Source organism: Triturus cristatus, chromosome 4_2, assembly GCF_964204655.1.
Source record: "Triturus cristatus chromosome 4_2, aTriCri1.1, whole genome shotgun sequence".
Lineage (NCBI taxonomy): Eukaryota > Metazoa > Chordata > Amphibia > Caudata > Salamandridae > Triturus > Triturus cristatus.
In genome coordinates this window covers 944,686,851-944,707,773 of record NC_140586.1, presented here as the reverse complement: position 1 = coordinate 944,707,773, position 20,923 = coordinate 944,686,851, and the positions used below count along the sequence as shown (strand labels likewise).

At 47.2% G+C, this 20,923-nt stretch overlaps 1 protein-coding gene across 1 annotated transcript in view; it reads right to left on the bottom strand.

The window, feature by feature from the left end:
- Positions 1-8,400: 8,400 nt before the first annotated feature.
- LOC146839030 (uncharacterized) overlaps positions 8,401-20,923 on the bottom strand; it is a 101,769-nt gene continuing 89,246 nt past the window's right edge. Inside the window, exons 4-5 of the mRNA XM_085600000.1 lie at positions 11,351-11,521; positions 8,401-11,255 (exon numbers count right to left, since the gene is read on the bottom strand). Coding sequence (XP_085456126.1) covers positions 8,401-10,218 — 1,818 coding nt within the window. The 5' untranslated portion in view covers positions 10,219-11,255; positions 11,351-11,521. The remainder of the gene's footprint in view (positions 11,256-11,350; positions 11,522-20,923) is intronic.

Below are 20,923 nucleotides of genomic sequence, written 5' to 3'. Positions count from 1 at the left end.
GTTAAAGGGCCAACAACCCAGGATATCCGGAATTCCAGGGTCGCCAATGGCAACTTCCGCACCCGGAAGCTGCAAACAAGAAGAGGGGCGTGTGACAGGTGAGTCCCTGGACTGTTTCCCGGGGGCGGGAAGGGGCGAGCCCTGACACATCCTCCCCCCAGAGGAGTCCCGGTCGGGGACACTCTGCACCTGGGAGAGAAAGTCCGCATTAGAGTTGGCCGTACCCTTCCTATGGCGTACATCAAAAGCAAAGGGCTGCAAGGAAAGGAACCAGCGCATAACGCGCAGGTTATTGCATTTGTACCGACTCATCCACACCAGGGGGGCATGGTCCGTATATAACAGAAACGTCTACCCTCCAGATAGTACCGTAGCTTCTCTCAGGCCCATTTCACTGCCAGACACTCCTTCTCGATAGTTGGATAATTCCGTTCTTGGGGGAGCAGTTTTCGACTAACGAAAAGGATGGGTTTCTCGACGCCATCAGGTGTCAGTTGGGATAGGACGGCACCGATACCGAGATTAGAGGCATCTGTTTGGAGTATGAAGGGTAGGTTTAAGTTAGGAGATGCAAGGACAGGCTCGCTGGTGATCGCCCCTTTCAGTTTTTCCACGGCAGTCAGGACACTAGGAGAGGGGTGCAGCAGGGCGTCCTTTGGGGTGGTCTGTTTTAGAAGATCTGTTAAGGGGACCGCTATCTCGGAGTATTGGGGAATGAAGCGTCTATAATATCCGAGGAGGCCCAAGAAAGCACGGACTTCTTTCTTACTGGTGGGAACCGGTGTTTCGGTAATGGCCTTGACCTTTTCTATTTCTGGTTCAATGCAACCATTCCCTAGCAGGTACCCAAGGTATCTTACACGGTGAAACCCCACACGTAACTTCCATGCGTTGATGTGTAGACCAGCGGCCTGTAACTCCTGCACCACCAGTCGACAGTGTTCAAGGTGGGCTTCCCAGGTGGGACTGAAGATCACTATGTCGTCTAGGTAGGCAGAGGAGTACGCCTGATGGGAACGCAAGACCTTGTTCATCAAACGCTGAAAGGTTGCTGGGGCACCGTGTAAGCCGAAGGGCAATACAGTAAACTCAAATAGGCCGTCAGGGGTGGAAAAGGCGGTTTTCTTGATCACTACCTCGCAAGTGTACCTGCCAGTATCCCTTGGTTAGATCCAGAGTGGTGATGTATCAGGCAGTCCCTAATTTCTCAATCAACTCGTCCACTTGGGGTAAGGGATACGCATAGAGTTTGAAGATGGCGTTAACTCTTCTAAAATCAATACAAAAACGGATGGAACCATCTGGTTTGGGCACCAGGACGATGGGGGATGTCCATTCACTCTGTGAGGGCTTAATCACGCCCATTTGTAACATTTTATACACTTCGTCTGAGACGGCCGCCCGACGGGCAGCTGGGATCCTATAGGGTTTTTGTTCTATCACTTCGCCGGGTTTTGTTTCTATATGGTGTTCCACTAGACTGGTTCTTCCTGGATTGTCTGAAAAAAGGTTTTTATGGGGTATGAAAAGGTCTAATAAGTCAGCAAGTTTCTCTTTGGAAAGGTCCTCATTCACCACTAGGTTTTCCAGAGTGCAGGGCGGTTCTTTCTTGGGGAGAGATACCTGGATGTTTTGTGGAGGGGGCCCTAACCACTTTTTAAGGAGGTTAATATGGTAAGACTGGGTCTTATGCTGGTTCACTTGCAGACGATAGGTGGTCCGCCCTATGGTCCCCACCACTTTATAGGGGCCATTCCACCCGTGTTTCACTTTGGGCAAAGAGGATGGTAAGAGAACCAAGGCCCAGTCACCCACCTGTAAGGAACGCCATCTTTTCCCTTTGTCGTATTGGTATTTCTGCTTTGCCTGGCTTTTTTCCAGGTTTTTGTGAGCCAGTTCTCGTAGCTTGCCGATTCTAGATTTTAAATGGAGGGAGAATTCCAGGAGGCTCCAGGAGTTGTTTTCCTCCTTTTCCCAGGTCTCCTTCGTCATTTCCAGCAGAGTCCGTGGTTGCCGCCCATAGAGGAGTTCAAATGAAGAACACCCCAGACTGCTCTGCGTCTGCCCTCGGATGACGAAGAGAGCCAAGGGAAGGAGGCGGTCCCAGTCCTTCCCTTCGCTCACCAACATTTTCTTGAGGGTCAATTTTAGGGTGCCATTGTACCTTTCGACTAGGCCGTCTGTCTGCGGATGATGATGTGTTTGACATCCAATAATTTGCATACTTGGGACATCAATTTGGAGACAAACGGGGTGCCTTGGTCTGTTAGGATTTGTTGGGGAAAACCGACTCTGGAGAAATATTCCAGCAGTTTGTCTGCAATGACGGAGGTCGTAGGGGTCCCGAGAGGAAATGCCTCGGGGAAGCGGGTACAATAATCCACTAACACCAAAACGTATTGGTGTCCTTTTGAGGACAGGGGTAGGGGGCCTATGAGGTCCATGCCTATACGCTCAAAAGGTTGTCCTATGACGGGTAGTGGTTGTAAAGGAACCGGTGGGGGTCGATAGGGGTTTTTCAATTGGCAGACAGAACACTCGTGGCAATACTTGCTTATCTGGGCATATATACCGGGCCAATAGAAGTACCTCAGGATGTTCTCTGTTGTTTTCTGGGAGCCCACATGACCGGCTAACAGGTGGGAATGGGCAAAGAATAGGACCTGTTCCCTAAACTCTCTGGGCACTAGGAGTTGAGGGGATGCGGTAGGGCTGGCGGTTCTATAGAGGAGACCGTTCTGCACCGTGAAGGCGGGATAGGTCAGGATGTGGTCTGGGAGGGTGTTCCGGGCCTCTTGCCAGGCATGAGAAAGGGTGGCATCGTTTACTTGGGCCCAGTGGAAGTTTTTGTCTATTCTCCAGGGTTCCAAAAGGGCAGGAACACTATCCCTATTGGTTGAGGTACGCACGGTGTGTAGGAAAAGGGAAAGAAAATTGGGATTGTCGGTCCCCAGTATGACATCCTCAGGAAGATCAGACATGAGCCCCACAGTAACTTCGGATGGACACCCTTTTTCCTGGCACTGAATGGGCACCCTAGCTGTGGGATAGGTACGAACGTCTCCGTGGACGCAACGTATTGCTACCTGTTCCGCGGGAATCCTTTGTTCTGGTCTGACAAAGTGGCCCCTGATCATCGACTGTCGACATCCTGAGTCTAACAGGGCGGTGACAGAGTAGGTGTTGATGGTGACACTTACGTAGAAGCAGGTCCCCGTTTCAGCGGTGTACATGAGGTTGCGTGGTACGTAGCTAACGTCCATGGGTTCCTCCGTTTTTCTTTGGGGACAGACCCGGGCGATGTGGCCCCAGTCGCCACACTCGAAGCATTGGGGTTGTCGCGGGATGAGCGGCTCTGGTTTGGTAGCTCGGACCTTCTCTGGTTCTCTAATAGGTCTGAGTGGTCTCCTGGGTAGGGGGGTTGGCCCTTGTCCCCTTCTCTGGCTCCCAGGGAGTGGTGCGGGGTTGGGCCCTGACAAAGGATGTCGCCATCTCGACCGCCTTTTCCATGGTCAGTCCGGCGTGTTGTCTAAGCCATCTCTGTGTGGCATACGGGAGGGCTTCCAGAAACTGTTCCAAGATAATGGAACTCATGATGTCCTCTCTTGTTTGTTCTCCAGGCTTCAACCATTTTTCGGCGGCTACCTTTAATTTGAAGTACAGGGTCTTGGGACTGTCGCTGGGAGCCCCCTTTTCCCGGCGGAATCTCAGTCGATAGGCTTCCGCATCCATGCCCAGGTGATCAAGAATTACTGCCTTTACTTCTTTGTAGGGAGTCACCCCGTTCGCGTTGGCCACCTGATAGGCAGCTTGGGCTTCCCCGCTTAAGAGAGGGGCTAAGAAGAAAGGCCATTTCGATACCGGCCAACCCGAGGCGCGGGCACGTCACTCAAAGTTTAGTAGGAAGGCATCCGGGTCTTCACCCGGGAGATACTTCTGTAGGGACACGGTAGGAATGGACCCAGAGGATCTTGTTAGCCTAGGCATAACCCCGGATGCCGTTCATTCTTCGGCCACACGTAGGAGGGTGTCCAGCTGGGCCTTCATTTGGTCCTTGAAGGTGTCCCTGTCTGCTTGGGCGCTGGTGAGCTGGCATTCTACGGACCATTCCAGCTTCTTTTGTCCTTCCACCAAATGCTTTAGTATATGTATTAGTGCCTCCATTAGTGTGCCTTAATGGAGCCCAGTGCCCGCATTCTCCACCACGTGTCGTGGGACAAGTGAACGCACGAGGCAGGGTTTATGCTGCAGGGGGTTTTATTCAGGTACTTTGCACACAAAAGGAAAATACGCCACAGTTCACAGGTTCTCCACTGGGGATTGGGCTCTTCGTCACGGACTCTCCCAAGCAGTATGAAACGACAAAAACAAAAGGAGAAGACCGCCTTAATATCAGGCGGTTTTGTGGCTACGGGGAGGGGATAGTGAGGGAGCACCAGTACGACGGGTTGTGAAGGGGGTTGGGGGAGACAGGACACCACCACCGAAATGCGGGCACCCCATGACACCCACAAGGCTATGGCTCCCGCCCGTTACCTGCCCTCCAGGAATGAAACACCCGCCCGTCTCCCAGGCCCCCGGAATCGGTCACGCACCTGTTGGAGCCACGAACCTCCAGGTCCATGGCTGGGCGCTTGGCGGGAAGTGCCTCCTGGCTCCTTGCTGTCCTGTTCGGCGTCGAGGTCTTGCTCCGAAACAGTCGTCTTTTGCTCTCCGCGTTCTGCTCCTACGGGCTTCTCCTGCGCGTCCTCTCTGCTTCCTTTCTCCTCTGCTTCCTGGTTGAAAATCCCGCCTCTAAGAAGGGGCGAATCCTGTTCGTCGTTTCCCTTGGGGGCGGGGCCTTGCCGCAGATCGGCTCCGGCGTTAAAGGGCCAATAGCCTGGGATATCCGGAATTCCAGGGTCGCCAATGGCAACCTCCGCTCCCGGAAGCTGCAAACAAGAAGAGGGGCGTGTGACAGGTGAGTCCCTGGACTGTTCCCCGGGGGCGGGAAGGGGCGAGTCCTGACAATACTGCTGCAGCATGCCAGTATAACCTACCTGATCTTCTTTTTGGTGCCCCGTTCTCCGACGTACAGTCTGTTCTCTCCTCTGGCTGCAGAAGAGTCCAGGCTGCAGCCAGGAAGGTCCTCCGGTCCGGCGGCAGGTGGTGGAGTCCGAAGCCCTTCAGATGAATGCAAAACAGCAGGCAGGCCAGTGAGGAGTAAATAAACAAAGAACACATCACTTGCCTGCTGCTGAGACTCCTCCTTTTATTGGCCCATTGGCGAGCGCTGGATCAATGCAAGGACGAGGTAGCATTCACTGGCATTTTTATGAGAAAGTGCAGGTTTGTTATAAAACTGGCGATTTTTTTGCACATCGCAAAATCCTGTAGGGTCTGAATGACACAATGCTCCCAAATATAATCATGCCCTGTGGGAAACAGTGGCCCAAACTCTGCAGGCGAACACAAGCTATTCAGGATAGATGTGTTGCAGCAAAGTTTGTAATATGTTGTGACTTGGACACAGCCAATTGCTTGGGGCAGGTGATTGCCACGAGTGTGGACCTTCGGTGCATTGCCTGGATTAGGTCTATACGCTTCTCTAAAGATACCCAAGCATCGTTAATGGACAAGCTATTCGATGGCTCTCACCTTTTAAGCAAGAAAGTGGACTAGGCCCCAGACAGATTCCTTGGGTCTGTCTGCCACCGCCACGCAATTTCATCACAAATCTCGTCCCCTTTTGGCTACAGTAGGGTTTTTCAACACTGCCAGCGCCAGACCCTGCTGCAAACCCAGCAGGTCTCCCAGTTCTTTCATGGCCATGGCACACAAAGGCAACGTCCAGGACATTATGCCACTGAGTGACCTGCTGCTACAGCTGGCACAGCCGCAAAACCTCTTTGTGTCCTTCCAGACACTGACTCACCCTATTGTAGGCAGTACCCAACATTTTCTCCAGTGAATTAGATCATGCCAGTAGCAGAGCCCTCTCCCTATTCCACCCAGACGTAACAGTTGCAACGGATGTACCACTTCTGGGATGAGAAGGCCATATGGGAGACAGAGACCAGGAAACCCTCGTCACCGGCAGAGACCCAACTCCACATCAAGCTGTTGGAGTTGCGAGCATTTCACTTGGCGGTGAAGGTCTTCCTGCCCACCATCACAGGAGGGCTGGTGCAGCTTCTCACAAACAAGACAGTCAATGACGATGATCTCATCAGGAAGTGTCACACTTGAACTTGTTTGACAGCGAGCCGAGGATTCACTGGCTGCAGCTGTTTGGGCCGACGAACGAGCGCTGGAACCGCTTAGTTGAATTTGACTTCCTCCCAGGTACGCTGCCACGAGATACAGAAGAATCCTTACTGGGTTGTATTGAATATAGTGTGAGAAGCATACAAGAGAGGCGGCGATCTACCGTCCTGATGAGACCATGGTAATTAACTGGAACGGTTGAAACATTGACTATACAGGGACTTTTTCATATAAATTATGTCTTCTAAGAATCGCCTTTGCTTAACTTGTATTGTACGAAAGTAATTTACAGCCCTGTTTCTGTGTACAACATGTGGATCGGACTGTTTTATCATCGTATCACTTACATCTTGAGCACTGCGCAGTCATCACTCAACAATTTATATATACACTTGCTGCTGAGAATACAATTAGAAATTTTGGAAATGAAAAGGCCTCATCTGAATTCTAATCATGATAAAAATGGTGAATTAATATCTTCCTAGGGCCTGCATATGTGATACAAACCTGTGAGATAATGAACTCATAGACTCCTATATTTGTTCACAGTGCACATGGGAAGTGCTTCTATGCGTCTCCGCTTGTCACTTCTGGGGCAGAATGACGTCGACACTGAGGTGCATGATGTCTCCTACTCTGCTTTAAAGTTGGAGGCCCCAGTCTGGCGTGTGGGGAATATTCACAAGGTGAGGAATCTGCAGGTAAAGGAGTATCCACCAGAAAGAGCGTTACCGAAGGCAAGTAATTGGTTTGTTATGTTTTCCTGCTGTTGTATATTATCTAATTCTGGATGGTGAACTCCGCTCGCTGAGTTTTCCGTACTCCGCGGAGCTTGCTGAGTTCCTAAAAACTACACCCTGTGGAGCGTGGCAAGGTTTTTTTCAACGCTCGCGCTCTTCAACATCATGTGCTGGAGTGAGGAAAATCCACATCCTGATGAGATTTTTCCTTGCTCGCGCTCGCCAAGGTCTAGTTGGCGAGCAAAATCAACCTCCTGGCGGGATTTCTCAAAGCGGGTCGTCGGATTTCTCAATGCAAGTGGTCACGGCAGATCACAACCACTCGCGTTGAGAAACCTTCCTTTGTATTGACAAAGCTGCCGCTCGAGTAGAAGCAGCTGCACCCTCTTGCGCTGCACATGGTGTCTTTCGCGATTATTTTTACAGGGCGGGACAAACACCCCTGGATCAAAATCACCATGAACGGCATGACCCTAACGCACTCCGCTGCTCACGGAACTCTGAGTAGAGCGCCGGAGTTTTTTGGTCACTTCTCGGAGTTCTTCATTGAGGAACTCCAATTAGGCTTAATCTTATCATGAAAATATAGATATCCGTCATATGTTAAGAAACAAGGGTGAGTAGAAACCTTTTGGGTGGAGTAAAATTTAAGACATTAATATTGTGAATTTTTGGGTAATTAGTTGATTTTTGCAAGCACTAACACTTCTCTGTGTAAAGTAAAGACCTTGAGAGATTTGTAACTTTCTCTCAAATTGTGGATTTTGTTGCAATACATTTTTTTTCAAGGCCTGAAATTTCTTTGGAGGTTGCATGCGGGCAGCCTAAGTTATCCGTCAAGAGTTTCGTGATGAATCCCATTGCAACTACAATATGTGCTCTCTCATGTAAAGTCAGGTTGTTAGAAGCTTTTCTGCAACTCAAGATACGCCTTACTTTTCACCTGGTGTGGATGCATTTCTCATGTTTAGTGAGATCTCCTTTCTGAGCAAAACGTTCCTGGCTTTCCCCTCCTGTATTAGGCTTTAGTCCAGTGTGAATTCTCTCATGTGAAGTGACATTGTATTCAAGACTAAACCTTATCTGACATTCAGAACACATAAGGCTTTTTTCCCCTGTGTGAGTTCGCTCATGTCAAGTGAGAAGTAATTTGTAACCAAATCTTTGCTTGAATTTCGAGCACTCATAAGGCTTTTATGGCATAAGGATTTTCTCCAGTGTGGAGTTTCTCATGGTGAGATAGCGTTTTTCGGTGCAGCTTTTCTGGCATTCAGAACACTCATAAGGTTTTTCATCAGTATGGAGTCGCTTATGGTTAGTGAGGCTGTGCCTATCAAACAGGAACTTCTGGCATTCACAGCATTGGTGATGTTTTTTCCCTGTGTGCTTCTGCTCATGTAGAGCGAGATTGCGTTTACAATTGATGCTTTTCTGGTATTCGGAGCACTGAATTATTTTGATGGTGTATTTTCTTATGGCGCTTGTAACCATCTCTACCTCTGAATCTTTTCTGACATTTAGAGCACTGATAATTTTTTTCTCCAGTGTGAATTTTCACATGTTCAGTGAGAGAAGATTTACGGCTGAAACATTTTTGGCATTCGGAGCACTGAAAAGGTTTTTCCCCAGTGTGGGTTCTTATATGATGAGTGAGACTGTTTTTTCCACTGAAACATTTGTGGCATTCAGAGCACTGAAAAGGTTTTTCCCCAGTGTGGGTTCTTACATGCTGAGCGAGACTGCTTTTTTCACTGAAACATTTGTAGCATTCAGAGCACTGATAAGGTTTTTCCCCAGTGTGGGTTCTTATATGCTGAGTGAGATGGCTTTTTTCACTGAAACATTTGTGGCATTCAGAGCATTGATAACGTTTTACCCCAGTGTGGGTCCTTGTATGTTTAGTGAGTCTTATTTTGTCACTGAAACATTTCTGGCATTCAGAGCACTGATACGGTTTTTCCCCAGTGTGGAATCTCACATGTGCAGTTAGAAGTGATTTAAGTTTGAAATCTTTTGGGCATTCAGAGCACTGATAAGGTTTTTCCCCAGTGTGGGTTCTTATATGCTGAGTGAGACTGAGTTTGTTTCTGAAACATCTCTGACATTCAGAGCATGGATAAGGTTTTTCCCCAGTGTGGGTTATTGTATGTTGAGAAAGACTTCCTTTGTCTCGGAAATTTTTCTGGCATTCAGAGCACTGAAAAGGTTTTTCCCCAGTGTGGGTTTTTATATGCAGCGTGAGATGGCTTTTTTCACTGAAACATTTCTGGCATTCAGAGCACTGATAAGGTTTTTCCCCAGTGTGGGTTCTTGTATGCCGATTGAGACAGCTTTTTTCACTGAAACATTTGTGGCATTCAGTGCACTGATAACGTTTTTCCCCTGCGTGGATCTTTGTATGCCGTGTGAGACTACTTTTTACACTGAAACATATCTGGCATTCAGAGCACTGATAAGGTTGTTCCACAGAATGGGTTATTGCATGTCGAGAAAGACTTTGTTTGTTACAAAACCTTTCCTGGCATTCAGAGCACTGATAAGGTTTTTCCCCAGTGTGGAATCTCAAATGTGCAGTTAGAAGTGATTTAATTTTGAAATGTTTTGGGCATTCAGAGCACTGATAAGGGTTTTCCCCAGAGTGGATTCTTGCATGTTCAGTGAGTCTGCTTTTGTAACTGAAACATTTCTGGCATTCAGAGCACTGAAAAGGTTTATCCCCAGTGTGGGTTCTTGTATGCCGAGTGAGACTGTTTTTGTCAATGAAACATTTCTGGCAATCCGTGCACTGATGAGGTTTTTCCCCTGTGTGGGTTCTTGTATGCCGAGTGAGAGTGCTTTGGTCACAGAAACATTTCTGGCATTCAGAGCACTGATAAGGTTTTTCCACAGAGTGGGTTATTACATGTCGAGAAAGACTTTGATTGTTAAAAAACCTTTCCTGGCATTCAGAGCACTGATAAGGTTTTTCCCCAGAGTGGATTCTCATATGTTCAGTGAAATAAGATTTACGGCTGAAACTTTTTGGGCATTCAGCGCACTGGTAAGGTTTTTCCACAGAGTGGGTTAATGCATGTCGATATAGACTCGGTTTGATACTAAACCTTTTCTGGCATTCAGAGCACTGATAAGGTTTTTCCCCAGTGTGGATTCTCATATGCTCAGTGAGATAAGATTTACGGCGGAAACTTTTATGGCATACTAAGCACTGAGAGAGGTTTTTCCCAGAGTGCATTCTGTCAAATTCTGTGAGATGAGATTTATGGCTCTATCTTTTTTTGCACAGGTAACTTTTTTCCCTAACTCGAGTTATTTTGCCTTGATTGAGGCGAGCTTGAACACAATTTGTTCTCACAGCCCGTGTTTTTATAAGGTGTATTCCTAGAGTTAATATCGCTACGTTTAGTTTTCTCTTGCTTATATGCCACGGTAAGAGTGAACCCGATTTTAGAGTCGGGCTTGTTTAGATAATGTTCAGCATTTATCTCTAAAAGAAATTGTGTGTAATCTTCTTAACACTTGAATTGAGCAAAATATGTCTGGAAGCAGCCCTGTAACCCCTGTCGAAATGTTTCCAGCAGATAATAGTCTTTAGGTTATAGCCTCTCCGGCAGCAACTTATTTTCTGACTGAAGTTTTTCTCAAATCTGTTTGTATAGGTTCTTAGCAATGCAGTGATAAGGTGCTAGTCTGATTTTTAATGATTAAACTGATAAGTTCCTTTTTGCACTGACGTAATGGCAGTAACTGAGGACATTAGAACGTGCGCAGTACTATTGTGGATTATTAGTCGCAGAGCATCAGTTCCTTTTACCCTTTCTATGTTTGGTGTAAGGTTAAGGTTTGTAGTTCTGAAGACGAGGATTTATTTACATTCGCTATAGCGCAATGGTGCTCATTTAATCAGTTTTTGTATTGAACAGTTTTACATATCACTCCTGCACAACAGATAATGTTGAGGCGATTTACATAGAATTACAGAACAGTACACAATAAAAAGGAAACAATCTGAGATGGTCATGAACACAATAAAGTGGTGAATTTTTAAGGTTTTCGCAAGAGTGAGCAGAGTGGGTCGTGCTGTTCTATCCAGAGGCAGATAGTCTCAAACTTGTGTAACTGGTTAAAAACGGTTGTTGAACAAAGGTGATTTTGCAATCTTTTGGTTGTTAACGTGTCAGCTTCGGAGTCTTCTTTCAGCGTCTTTTCTTTGATGGTATGCAGAAGAAACCTGTTGCTATAACTTTCTTTAATGCAGTGTGTGCTTCCTCTCTGGAATTACATGATGCTTTAGATGAACGTTATTCTGTGCACAGATATGGCTTTGCTCTGGGTTAATGAAATGCAAAATTAGAGACTTCACTTACAGGTATAGTACTTTCCTCAGCTCCCACTTCCTCGCCACACCTAGATTTTGGAAATTGTTTAAACTTAGAATGCTGGATGTCCTTCAGTTTTTCAGAATAATCCTTCTTATGGAACTGACATTCAGTTGCCTGGTGCTAAATCTTGCTTTCTTCGTCCGTAATTTCAATCACCTATAGTATTAAAATTAAATAGTTAATACATGTAAATTTCCAAAAATATAATTTACAAGCCAAATCAATGCAGAATTCTGAAAATGTTGAGCTGTTCTTCAGACAGAGCAGAGTGTAGAATGGTAGCCTGAGAGTACTTGGATATAGGAGTGAGGATTTGTAGAATTTTCAACATTTTATTAAGCTCACAAAAGATACATGTACCCTATGAAGTTGTAACATAGAATCCCAAAGGCAGAAATTAAAGTCACATGGACTGGCACCAAACAAACAGATATTTAAAAAAGAATACTATTAATTAATTTTTAATGTAGATTTGTGGGATGGGAATTTCTCCTCCACGGACAACAGGCGTTTTCCCCTGCCCTGAGTTAGCACCTACTTGTATCTGGTATCCTGACTTTGGAGTTCTGGCCTCTGCATCATGCAAATCTATTGTGTGCTGCGAGGACTATGCCTAGACCTATCCCTCAACTATGGTCCAGAGTATGAATCAAGGGCAATGAAATTAAGGCATACTTTCATGTGTTCATTTTATTCCACCTGATTATCAGTTGTTAGGTTTTTCTGCACCTGGATTTACCGGGTGAAGAAAAACAGGACACAATTTTTTTCCAGACAGGAAAATTAGACTGAAAAGACGCACAAGACTCTGGGTGCAGCAGAAGCAGCCAAGACTTATGCTGTTTGGTTTTTTTACTACCTGGGGGAAACACACAATTCTTCCCTCTGTTAGAAAATTATTTCCCCTTTCCTCCCCTGCTTCACCCATCTCCCCCCAACCAACCACATGTATATATCTACCACCTGCTTAAAACAAGTGGTAAATAAAAGCAGAAACACAGTATGAAATAGTGAAGGGAATGTGGTTTGACAGGCAGAAGAATCTGTTCCTCATGGCAACTCCCCAGTCCATGGCGTCAAACTTGTGACTGCACGTTACTGGGGTAAATGTACCACAAAGTTAAAAAAAAAACAATTACATGAGATTTTTCTGCCACCCCAGTACTGTGCAACTTCTAACAAGGGACTATGAGAGGTCTTGGACCGCTCCTGTGACCTGGAGGGTCACACCAAGTGTGCCCTTATTTAAGACAGAGGACTGTTATCGGTTTAACAGATAGAGCAGTGGTGGCAATGCACCCTGTTGTAAGGATCAATAGTCTGATGAGATCTTTGCATCATGGTCAGTGGAGTGCTGCATTCTTGAGGCCCAGTTGGACGATTGTGTGCTGCCAACCGGCCCTTTCAAGGTTGCAGTTGCCAAATTCCTAACACAACAGGGTCTGAATCTGCTGGCTTCCTGGAAAGCCTGTGTTGGGCTTTTAGCTGCTGAATTTCTGATTACTCTGTGTCAGAGGCCCATGAGGGACTACAACTACTCCAGTGTCGAACACCCTGTCTGAGCTTACGCCTGTTGTCTAGCCGGCCACAGTGTGGGCTCAATTGCTGACGGTCAGGCCTCCAGATGGGCTGCACTTACCGCCAGGCCAGGTGTGACTGCTACCTTGGGACTGCTGATCTTCAGGCAACTGCTAAGAAAAGACAGAGTGGTTGCCCTACTGAATGCAGCATTACATCCAGGCCAAAAACGCTCCACAAAAGCCTGCTGGTGGGTCACTGCTCGCTCGAGTGTTCAGGCGTGCCATTCAAGTGCCGGGAAACAGGAAAGAGACCCAGACAAGACTGACTCATCCTGTGAAAGGGTAAGACGCTTACGACAGAGCATATACGCATTGGGGTGACTGGAGTGACAGAACTGCACCTATACTATATTCATGATACTCCTAAATGCCCCTAGAGGGGAAGAGGGGATCAGAACCTGACGCACCTGTCTGCAGCACATGATAGTCTGGTATGCCTGCACTATCTTTTCACCCAGACTGTCCATAAAGTTGATTTTAGAGCCGCTACGCACATAGCAGGGGGAATCTCAGACCATTCGCTGGTGGAGGTGCAACTCGATGGTCCGGTTGTGGACTTCATGCTACCCCCCAAGGGTTGATCCATGATATTTAAAAGACAAGACATTCAAAGCTCGTATGAGAGATGGAGCAGACTTCTATTTTAAGGAGAATGGACGGCCTGTTGAATCAGCTTGCGTGTTATAGGATGAATTCGAGGCCAGACACAAGCCTTGATTGGGGGAATGCCGAAGGAACGTAAATTGAAGTGCGAGGCTCAGGACAGCAAATGTGCTTTCCTGGAGGCTCACTTGGCAAGTGGGGAATCAGTTTTTCTCCCATCACACCATCAACTGAAGCAGCACACATTTAGAGCACGAATGGAAAATAGCGGGCACTCATGCGCTGGCTACCCAGAATTGTCTCTATGATGTCGGTGATAAAGCCAATGGGTTGCTTGCATGGGTAGAGAGACAAGAAAAAGGACGGGACTGGATCCTTGAGGACACTGACAACAAGGGGACGGAAAAACGGGGAGAGACTTCCTGAAAGACCTGACCCTGCCAATGCTAACGAATGAGGACCGAGACGCACTAGACCAAGACCTGACAGTAGACTAAATAAATAAGACAATAGGAACCTTGCAAACAGGGCATGCGACGGGGCCTAATGATCCTTTGAATTATATAAAAGCATGATGGATAAAATCAGGGAGTACCTCCAGAGTAGGTTTCAGACTGCCTTAAAATAAGGGTGTCTCCCAGAGGACCAAAGAACGTCTGAGGTGGTGGTCATCCCAAAAAAGGACCTGAGTGTGGATCTTATAGACCTATCTCCCTACTTAATTTTGAGACGAAGGTCTTGCGTACGCCGTGGCGATCTGCCAGCGGACAGTAATTGCAAAAGTGCTTCATCCTGATCAATCGGGCTTCATGCCACACCAGGGAACGCGCTTAAATCTCCAACACCTTAATGGAGTACCACATGCAACAGGGGATTCCTTTGCTGAACCAGTGGAGTTGCTGTCAAGCTCTTGTATTTGGCCCCTCTAGCGCGCATGCGCGTCAATAATACAGTCTCCCGAATCTTTTCTCTCCGACAGGGATGTTCCTTGTCTCCTATGCTCTTCTCACGTGCGTGGGTTCGCCAGGACCTCTCATATGGGGTAATCCAGTTGATTAAGGGTGGGATGAGAAAATCTCCCTCTACGCTGACGTTTTGCTATATGACACGTAACCAGCCTTCTCGAGTGAACGAATCCTACAAATTTTTCACATATTTGGAGATCATTCAGGATATAAGATCAATTGGAAGAAGTCCTTAATTTTCCGGCTGGTGGCAGGGACCCTGCTGCTGCACTCTAGGTGCACAGTTCGGGCGGCACTACATGGCTTTAAATATGTGGGCGTGTTCATTACAAGAGAGCCACAGGCAGGAACATACTCCCGAAATTAGACCGGCTTCGCAGGGATGCCCGACACTTGCGGGCGCTCCCGCTCTACTTACTGGTGGCCCTATTTAAAGTGATGACCCTCCAGGGCCTCCTATACATCGTACAAAAAACGTCCTTTAAGATCCCACCAGACATTTTTTTTCAAAAGCTAGACTGAGAACTTTGGCTCCTGTTGTGGGATGGTGGCACTTCACGCTGAGTAAGTTGCAGAGGGGAGTTTATTAAGGTGGACTGGCGGTCCGGAGCATTCTCAAGTATTACTGGGCCACGCAGCTGGTGGCAGTCAACAACTGGGTTTTTGCGGACCGTGAGTATCCTACTTACCGGGTAGATGGATTGGCCATGGGCAAGGGAGGTTACCCCACCCTAGTGCTGTATCGAAGAAAGTATGAGTGCACCCTACCTACTCATACCCAGACATTGGTAAGGGTGTGGAGAGAGGCTACCAAGTATTGAGGCTGAGAAGGTAAGCCGACTGAAATTACTCTGTATGATGGTGATCTCTGAAGTGCAGCGGGAGGATTGCAGGGCTTCACAAAATGGGGATTGATTAGCTTAGAACGGCCGGGCGATGTGTGGAGGGGACAGGCGCTTGTGTCCTTCAATTTCCTACAACAAAAGTATGAAATAGGTGACTAAAAACGGTTCTGACATTTGCAGGTGGGTCACGCTCTGCAAAGTCACATGTGGGAAGGGGGGCAGTTGCCTGATGCATCCCCACTGGAGGACCAGCTGCTAACTGATCCCCTGACCGAAAAGGCAATCTCAACCATCTAAAGGAAGTTGATCTACAATTCCCTGGATCCCTTGGGGATGCGGAGGGCTGTGTGGGAGAGGGATCTAGGCACGCTTGGCGATGGCGATTGGGTTGAGGCCATTCAGGGTGCCAGGGAGGTGGCAATTAGAACTCGTTTTGGTCTAATTTAACTACAGATCTTACTTAGGACCTACTACTCCAGAACTTTGTTGCACCGAATAGGGTGAGCTGCCACCTCTCTGCGTAAGGGAATGTGAGGAGGGGGGGGCTTTTTTTAATGTGGTGTGTTTTTTTCCGGTAATTCAATGCTAATGGGTAGAGATCATGAGAATAATGTCCCAGGTCATGGGACTAGCGATCCCCATGGGGGCCAAATGGCACCTCCTGAATATCACGAGTGAGGTAACATGGCATAGTTTTCACAGAATATGACTGGCCCAGGCTTCAGCGGTGGTTGGCAAGCGTAATATTGCACGGGATAGGGGAGCCAGCTCACCCCCAGGGTGGAGGATTGGGAAGCAGATCGTGATTGGTGTCAACGGGTGGAGCACAGGGTGTATCGCAGCAGGGGCTGCCCTTGTAAATGGGAAAAGATATGGGAGGGATGGTAGAGCTACCAGGCCATGTGACAGGCCATGAAGTAGAGAGAGTTAAATATGTACCATCCTTGCGTTCGAGTTTTATGTAGTGGGATTTGGCCAGGGAATGTCAGGACAAGCCAAGGTATGTTACTCAGTCTATATTTGCTGACTTTGTGTTTCTGGTCTAATTAGTCTCACTAATGTGCAACCTATTTTCGGTGTCAACACTATCGATTGAGCACTAGTTTTAAAAAGTACCTGTGTCTTGGCAAGATAAGCAGTGTGCTGGTCATTTATTCAATCGAGTCTGTTGATCTATTGTTAAGCTCTGAGTTCAAGCAGTCGACATTACAAAGCTGAGAATATTGTGACTGCTAGCCCTCGCTAACTTGAGAGTCAAGTACAAAAAAGGGTTTACTTGGTCAGTTTGCACAGCCTTACTAGGACAGGTCTTGTGACATCAAAGGAAAATGACCTCAACCCAGTAGCCCCTGCCTGTCCCGTGGCCCCGGAACTGGATTGAACACAGAGGCGGGACTGAAAGTCTCTTGCTTTGTCAAGCTGAAGCGTTTGGTCCTTGTATGTTTTCTAGACAACAAATTGTTTATTAAGCATTATATATCTTTTTCCAGTATGACATAATTTAACATAACCAGTAACTTGTTCAGCTGACATTGCAGAGATAAACCAATGCAACATATATAGCAGTTTTTTTTATTTTTAAAGGCAGCGTTAAGGTAAGGAATACAGCAGAGTCTTGTCATTTACTTATTCACATACAAGAAACCACATATAGGCAGCATTCTAATTAACTCTCTCTTTTCTCCACTTCTCTATTTGTCAATTATCAAGACTATGGGTTTGATTTAAAGTCCAACGGTCACCCGACTTGTTAGAGATCTCCACTGGCCCTGTGGCGCTCTGTCCCTTTCAGAGGAGCATTAACCATGGTGGCCCTCTGAAAGCACTGCAGGGGTGGTGAGCGGCTGCCATGTTTCAGGCGCCCATTCACCAACGTTTGTGTTTTTCAAAAACAAGCTTCCAAAGCTGGAGTTTGTTTTTAAAAACCAATAACTAATCACCCTCACACCCTTGGAACTTTCTCCCTGATTCTCTCCCAGGAAGTGGGGTTGATTTAAAAAAAAACATTCAAATCACAATTGCCAGGTATTACCTGGTGGTCCTGAATAAGAGAAAAATACATCAGACTGCCTGATCTAAAAAGGATGGCACTCAAGTAAGGCTGGACATGTAACAATCCACCTGACTTGCACTAGGTCAGGCAGACCATCCGTTTGTCGGACAGAATACTCCACCACGCTTGTGAAGGAGTACCCTGCTCACCAAACTCTAAATCAAGACCGTTATCTTTTCTGTGCTATGCATGTATCTCTAGGTCCGCTTTATTATGTCCATCAGTCTTTGTATTATCTACCTGTTATTAAGGCTTGTGTGTTCAGTACAGGTTTAATCTTACGGTGTGTGTGTGTGGGTTTATTTGAACCCTGTGGTTTAATCTGCACTTGTTGTTTATGTGGTGTTATGCGGTAATGTCACACCCTTGTAATTATAAAAAGTATGTTACAGGCGACCAGGTGTCTCTTGCCCGTGACTTCTGAGGAAGTAATGGTGCTCAGTTAACAGCAGCAACATTGCAAAGTGTCAAGAGCCTGATTTAGAGTTCGCTGGCCGGGTTACTCAGACACAAACGTGACGGATATCCTGGCCGCCGTACAAGCACCACTGAATATAATATGGGAGCCTCGTTTCTTTCTTTCGTACTTTCTATTTCTCTTGTTTTTATTATCTTTATTTTACTCTTTTTTTTCTCTTTCTTGTTGCTTTTTCTGTTGCTTTCTATGCTTAGCTTGGCCTCCTAAAGCATTTTATTCATTCATTTGTATTTCCTTTTTCCGTCATGGGGATGACTGCAAAGATATCCTTACGAGTAGGATCTTTTGAATTCTGCATGAACCTATTTACTAATGGTCCTAGTTGAAGGTGTCAATTTGAAGTTAAACATATGTTTCTGATGTGAGGTAGGGTGGGTATGTGTGAGAATGTGTGTGAGAGAGACAGAGAGAGAGTGTGTGTGTCTGTGTCTGTCTGTCTGTGTCTGAGTGTGTGTAAGTACTTGAGCGTAGGAGGCCGGCTCTCACTATACTATACCATAGTGTGCAGAGTCCAGTGGATCCCCAGAGGTTTTAGAGAGGCTAAAGTAGATAATACTAATGCTCTTTTGTGGTAGTGTGGGGGAGCAGTTAGACGTATCCAAGGGTAGTGTTAAGCATTTGTTGTACACACAGTGGCAATAAATGACATATACTGTTGTACACACAGGGGCAATAAATGACACACATTCAATGAATAAATATGAGACCAATTTATAAAATGACACTTGGTTAGATTTACTTTGTGGAACCACAGAATTTCATCTTGAGTAAATACCTCTTGCAATAGAAATACTGTCCAATATAAAAAGTGGACAATTAGTGCAATTTTCAGACTTTGCAATGTTAACCTATGGGATGAAGAAAACATTCAACATACGTATAGGCAATATCTACTTACAAGACCATTCTTCGGAAGTTAAGGTCAGTATTGGACAAGGTTCAGTTCAGAACCAACAGTGCACCACCAGAGGCACAGGGGCGCCCAGGTGCAGGTGCAAGTTCAAGGTTGGAAACCCAAAACAAATTAAGGGGGACTGGGGCAATCAGACAGAGGTTGCTTACAGGTAAGTAACAGCGGCTTGGGGGAATTAGTCTCTGGAGGTTGAGGCCAACACTGGACATGGCCCAAGGCAGCACCATAACTACACCACAACACCAGCAGCACAGGGACGCCCAGGTGCAGGATGCCAACACAGCATCAAAGACAGACCAAATTGGAAAAGGTCTGCAGACTCAGGCCAGGAGGCCGGTCGAAGCAAATCAAAAGCTATCATGGTAAGTTTCGATTCTCGGGGATGTAGCAACACCTTTTGTCCTCTTCACCAAAGCCCAGACGGATGGTTGCAGGGGGTGCATTTTGGTGTCAGAAAAGGCATACCACAGCAGGTCACGGTTGAGGGGGTCTCCTTGCAGAGGCTTCAGGTAACGTCGAGGAGTCCAAAAGAGGTCAGCTCATGGTGGACTCTCGCTCTAGACTGACTGGGAGTGATCCTCTAGAAAGCAGCTAATCCAGCTAAGGACTGAGCCCTGAATGCCGGCCTCCTTGACACGGTCCACCAAGATACCATGGTCGACCGTGTCAAAGGCGGCCGAGAAATCCAACAGCACCAGAGTCTGAGGAGTACCCCTGTCAGCCTTCTCTCTCAGGGAGTCCAATATGCCAGTATTACCGTCTCCGTTGAGTGGGCAGCAGAAACCCAGCTTGGTGCGAGTCGAGATAGTTGGATTGTTCAATAAAATTGGACAGGCACTTCACCACATGAGCCTCCCGTACCTTTGCCAGGTACAGGAGCAAGGAGATTGGGCGGTAATTCAACAGGATCTGGGGGTCTGCCCCTGATTTCTTCAGAAGGGGAACCACAATTGCCTCTTTAAAGGCCTTAGGGACACTAGCCTGGAATAGGGACTCATTCAGAAGAGAGAGGGCTGGACCCGGGAGGCCGGTGAAGGCTTCTTTTAGGACGTGTGGTGGGCAGCAGTGTGTAGAGGATCCAGATTTTACTTTAGACAAAAGGTACTGGAACACCTGTGTACAGTAGTTCTCTGAAATCTTCTCTGCTGGTGCAGATCGGTAGTGCCCGGCTCTTCTTAGGCCGTCAGGAACTGAAGTTCAGGGACTGGGGATGCCACCTAAAAACTAGATTTAAGGGCGTTACGAGGGAGTGACAGGTAGCGTCCAATGGGCGCTTTGCCTGAGGTGTCTACGCCCTCCAACATGCCCACCTTCTGTGAGAGGAGGACACAGTCCTAGCCGGATAAGTCCCATCATCTTCAAGATGGTGGGCACTGAAAAGTGTACTTGACCTAGCCTTCAGCACCCGAGGGGTGGAGTTGGCAGAGGGGGGCACATCTCCTCTTCTATCAAAAGTTTCCCACCTGTCCTGCCGCCAAAAAGGGGGTGAGGACAGGATGGAGGCCAGCTCCTTCGAACAGGAGAGGCTGGGGTTGCATTACAAAGGAGGCAAGACCTTTGAAGCTCCCCACCACGGATGGCTCTTCCTGTCCAGGGGGGAGACGTGAGCACCTCCACCCAGGAAAGGCATTGTTCTCAGCTTCAGAGTGCGCAGGCACTCTCCCCTGAGGTCAGAACACACTCTGGTGGTAGCAGGCTGGCTCAGGCCAGTCAATGACCACACTAAGGATTGGTAGGTTTCAGGGGACCCCACTAAGGCAATTTTTAATAAAATCTACACTGGAATCAGTGCAGGTTTATTATGTTGAGATGCTTGGTGCCAAACATCACATATTTCAGGGAAGCCATCTTGGAGCTGGCGAACTCATAATGACGAGTGTCCAGCCTATGTACTTACAATGACTTTCCTGGTCACTTACAATATCCAGGAATCGACTAGGATATTGCAGAGTTATCAGGGGCATTTCATGCAGATATGCCCTCACAGGGGGGAGAGGATGTGGTGCAGCAGCCAGAGCTGCCGACTCGGGAACTGGGGATCCGGGTTCAAGTCTCTGCTTCAGCGCAACATCCTGTGATTCTGGGCAAATCACTGTATCTTCCCGTGCCCAGAGACAGCGT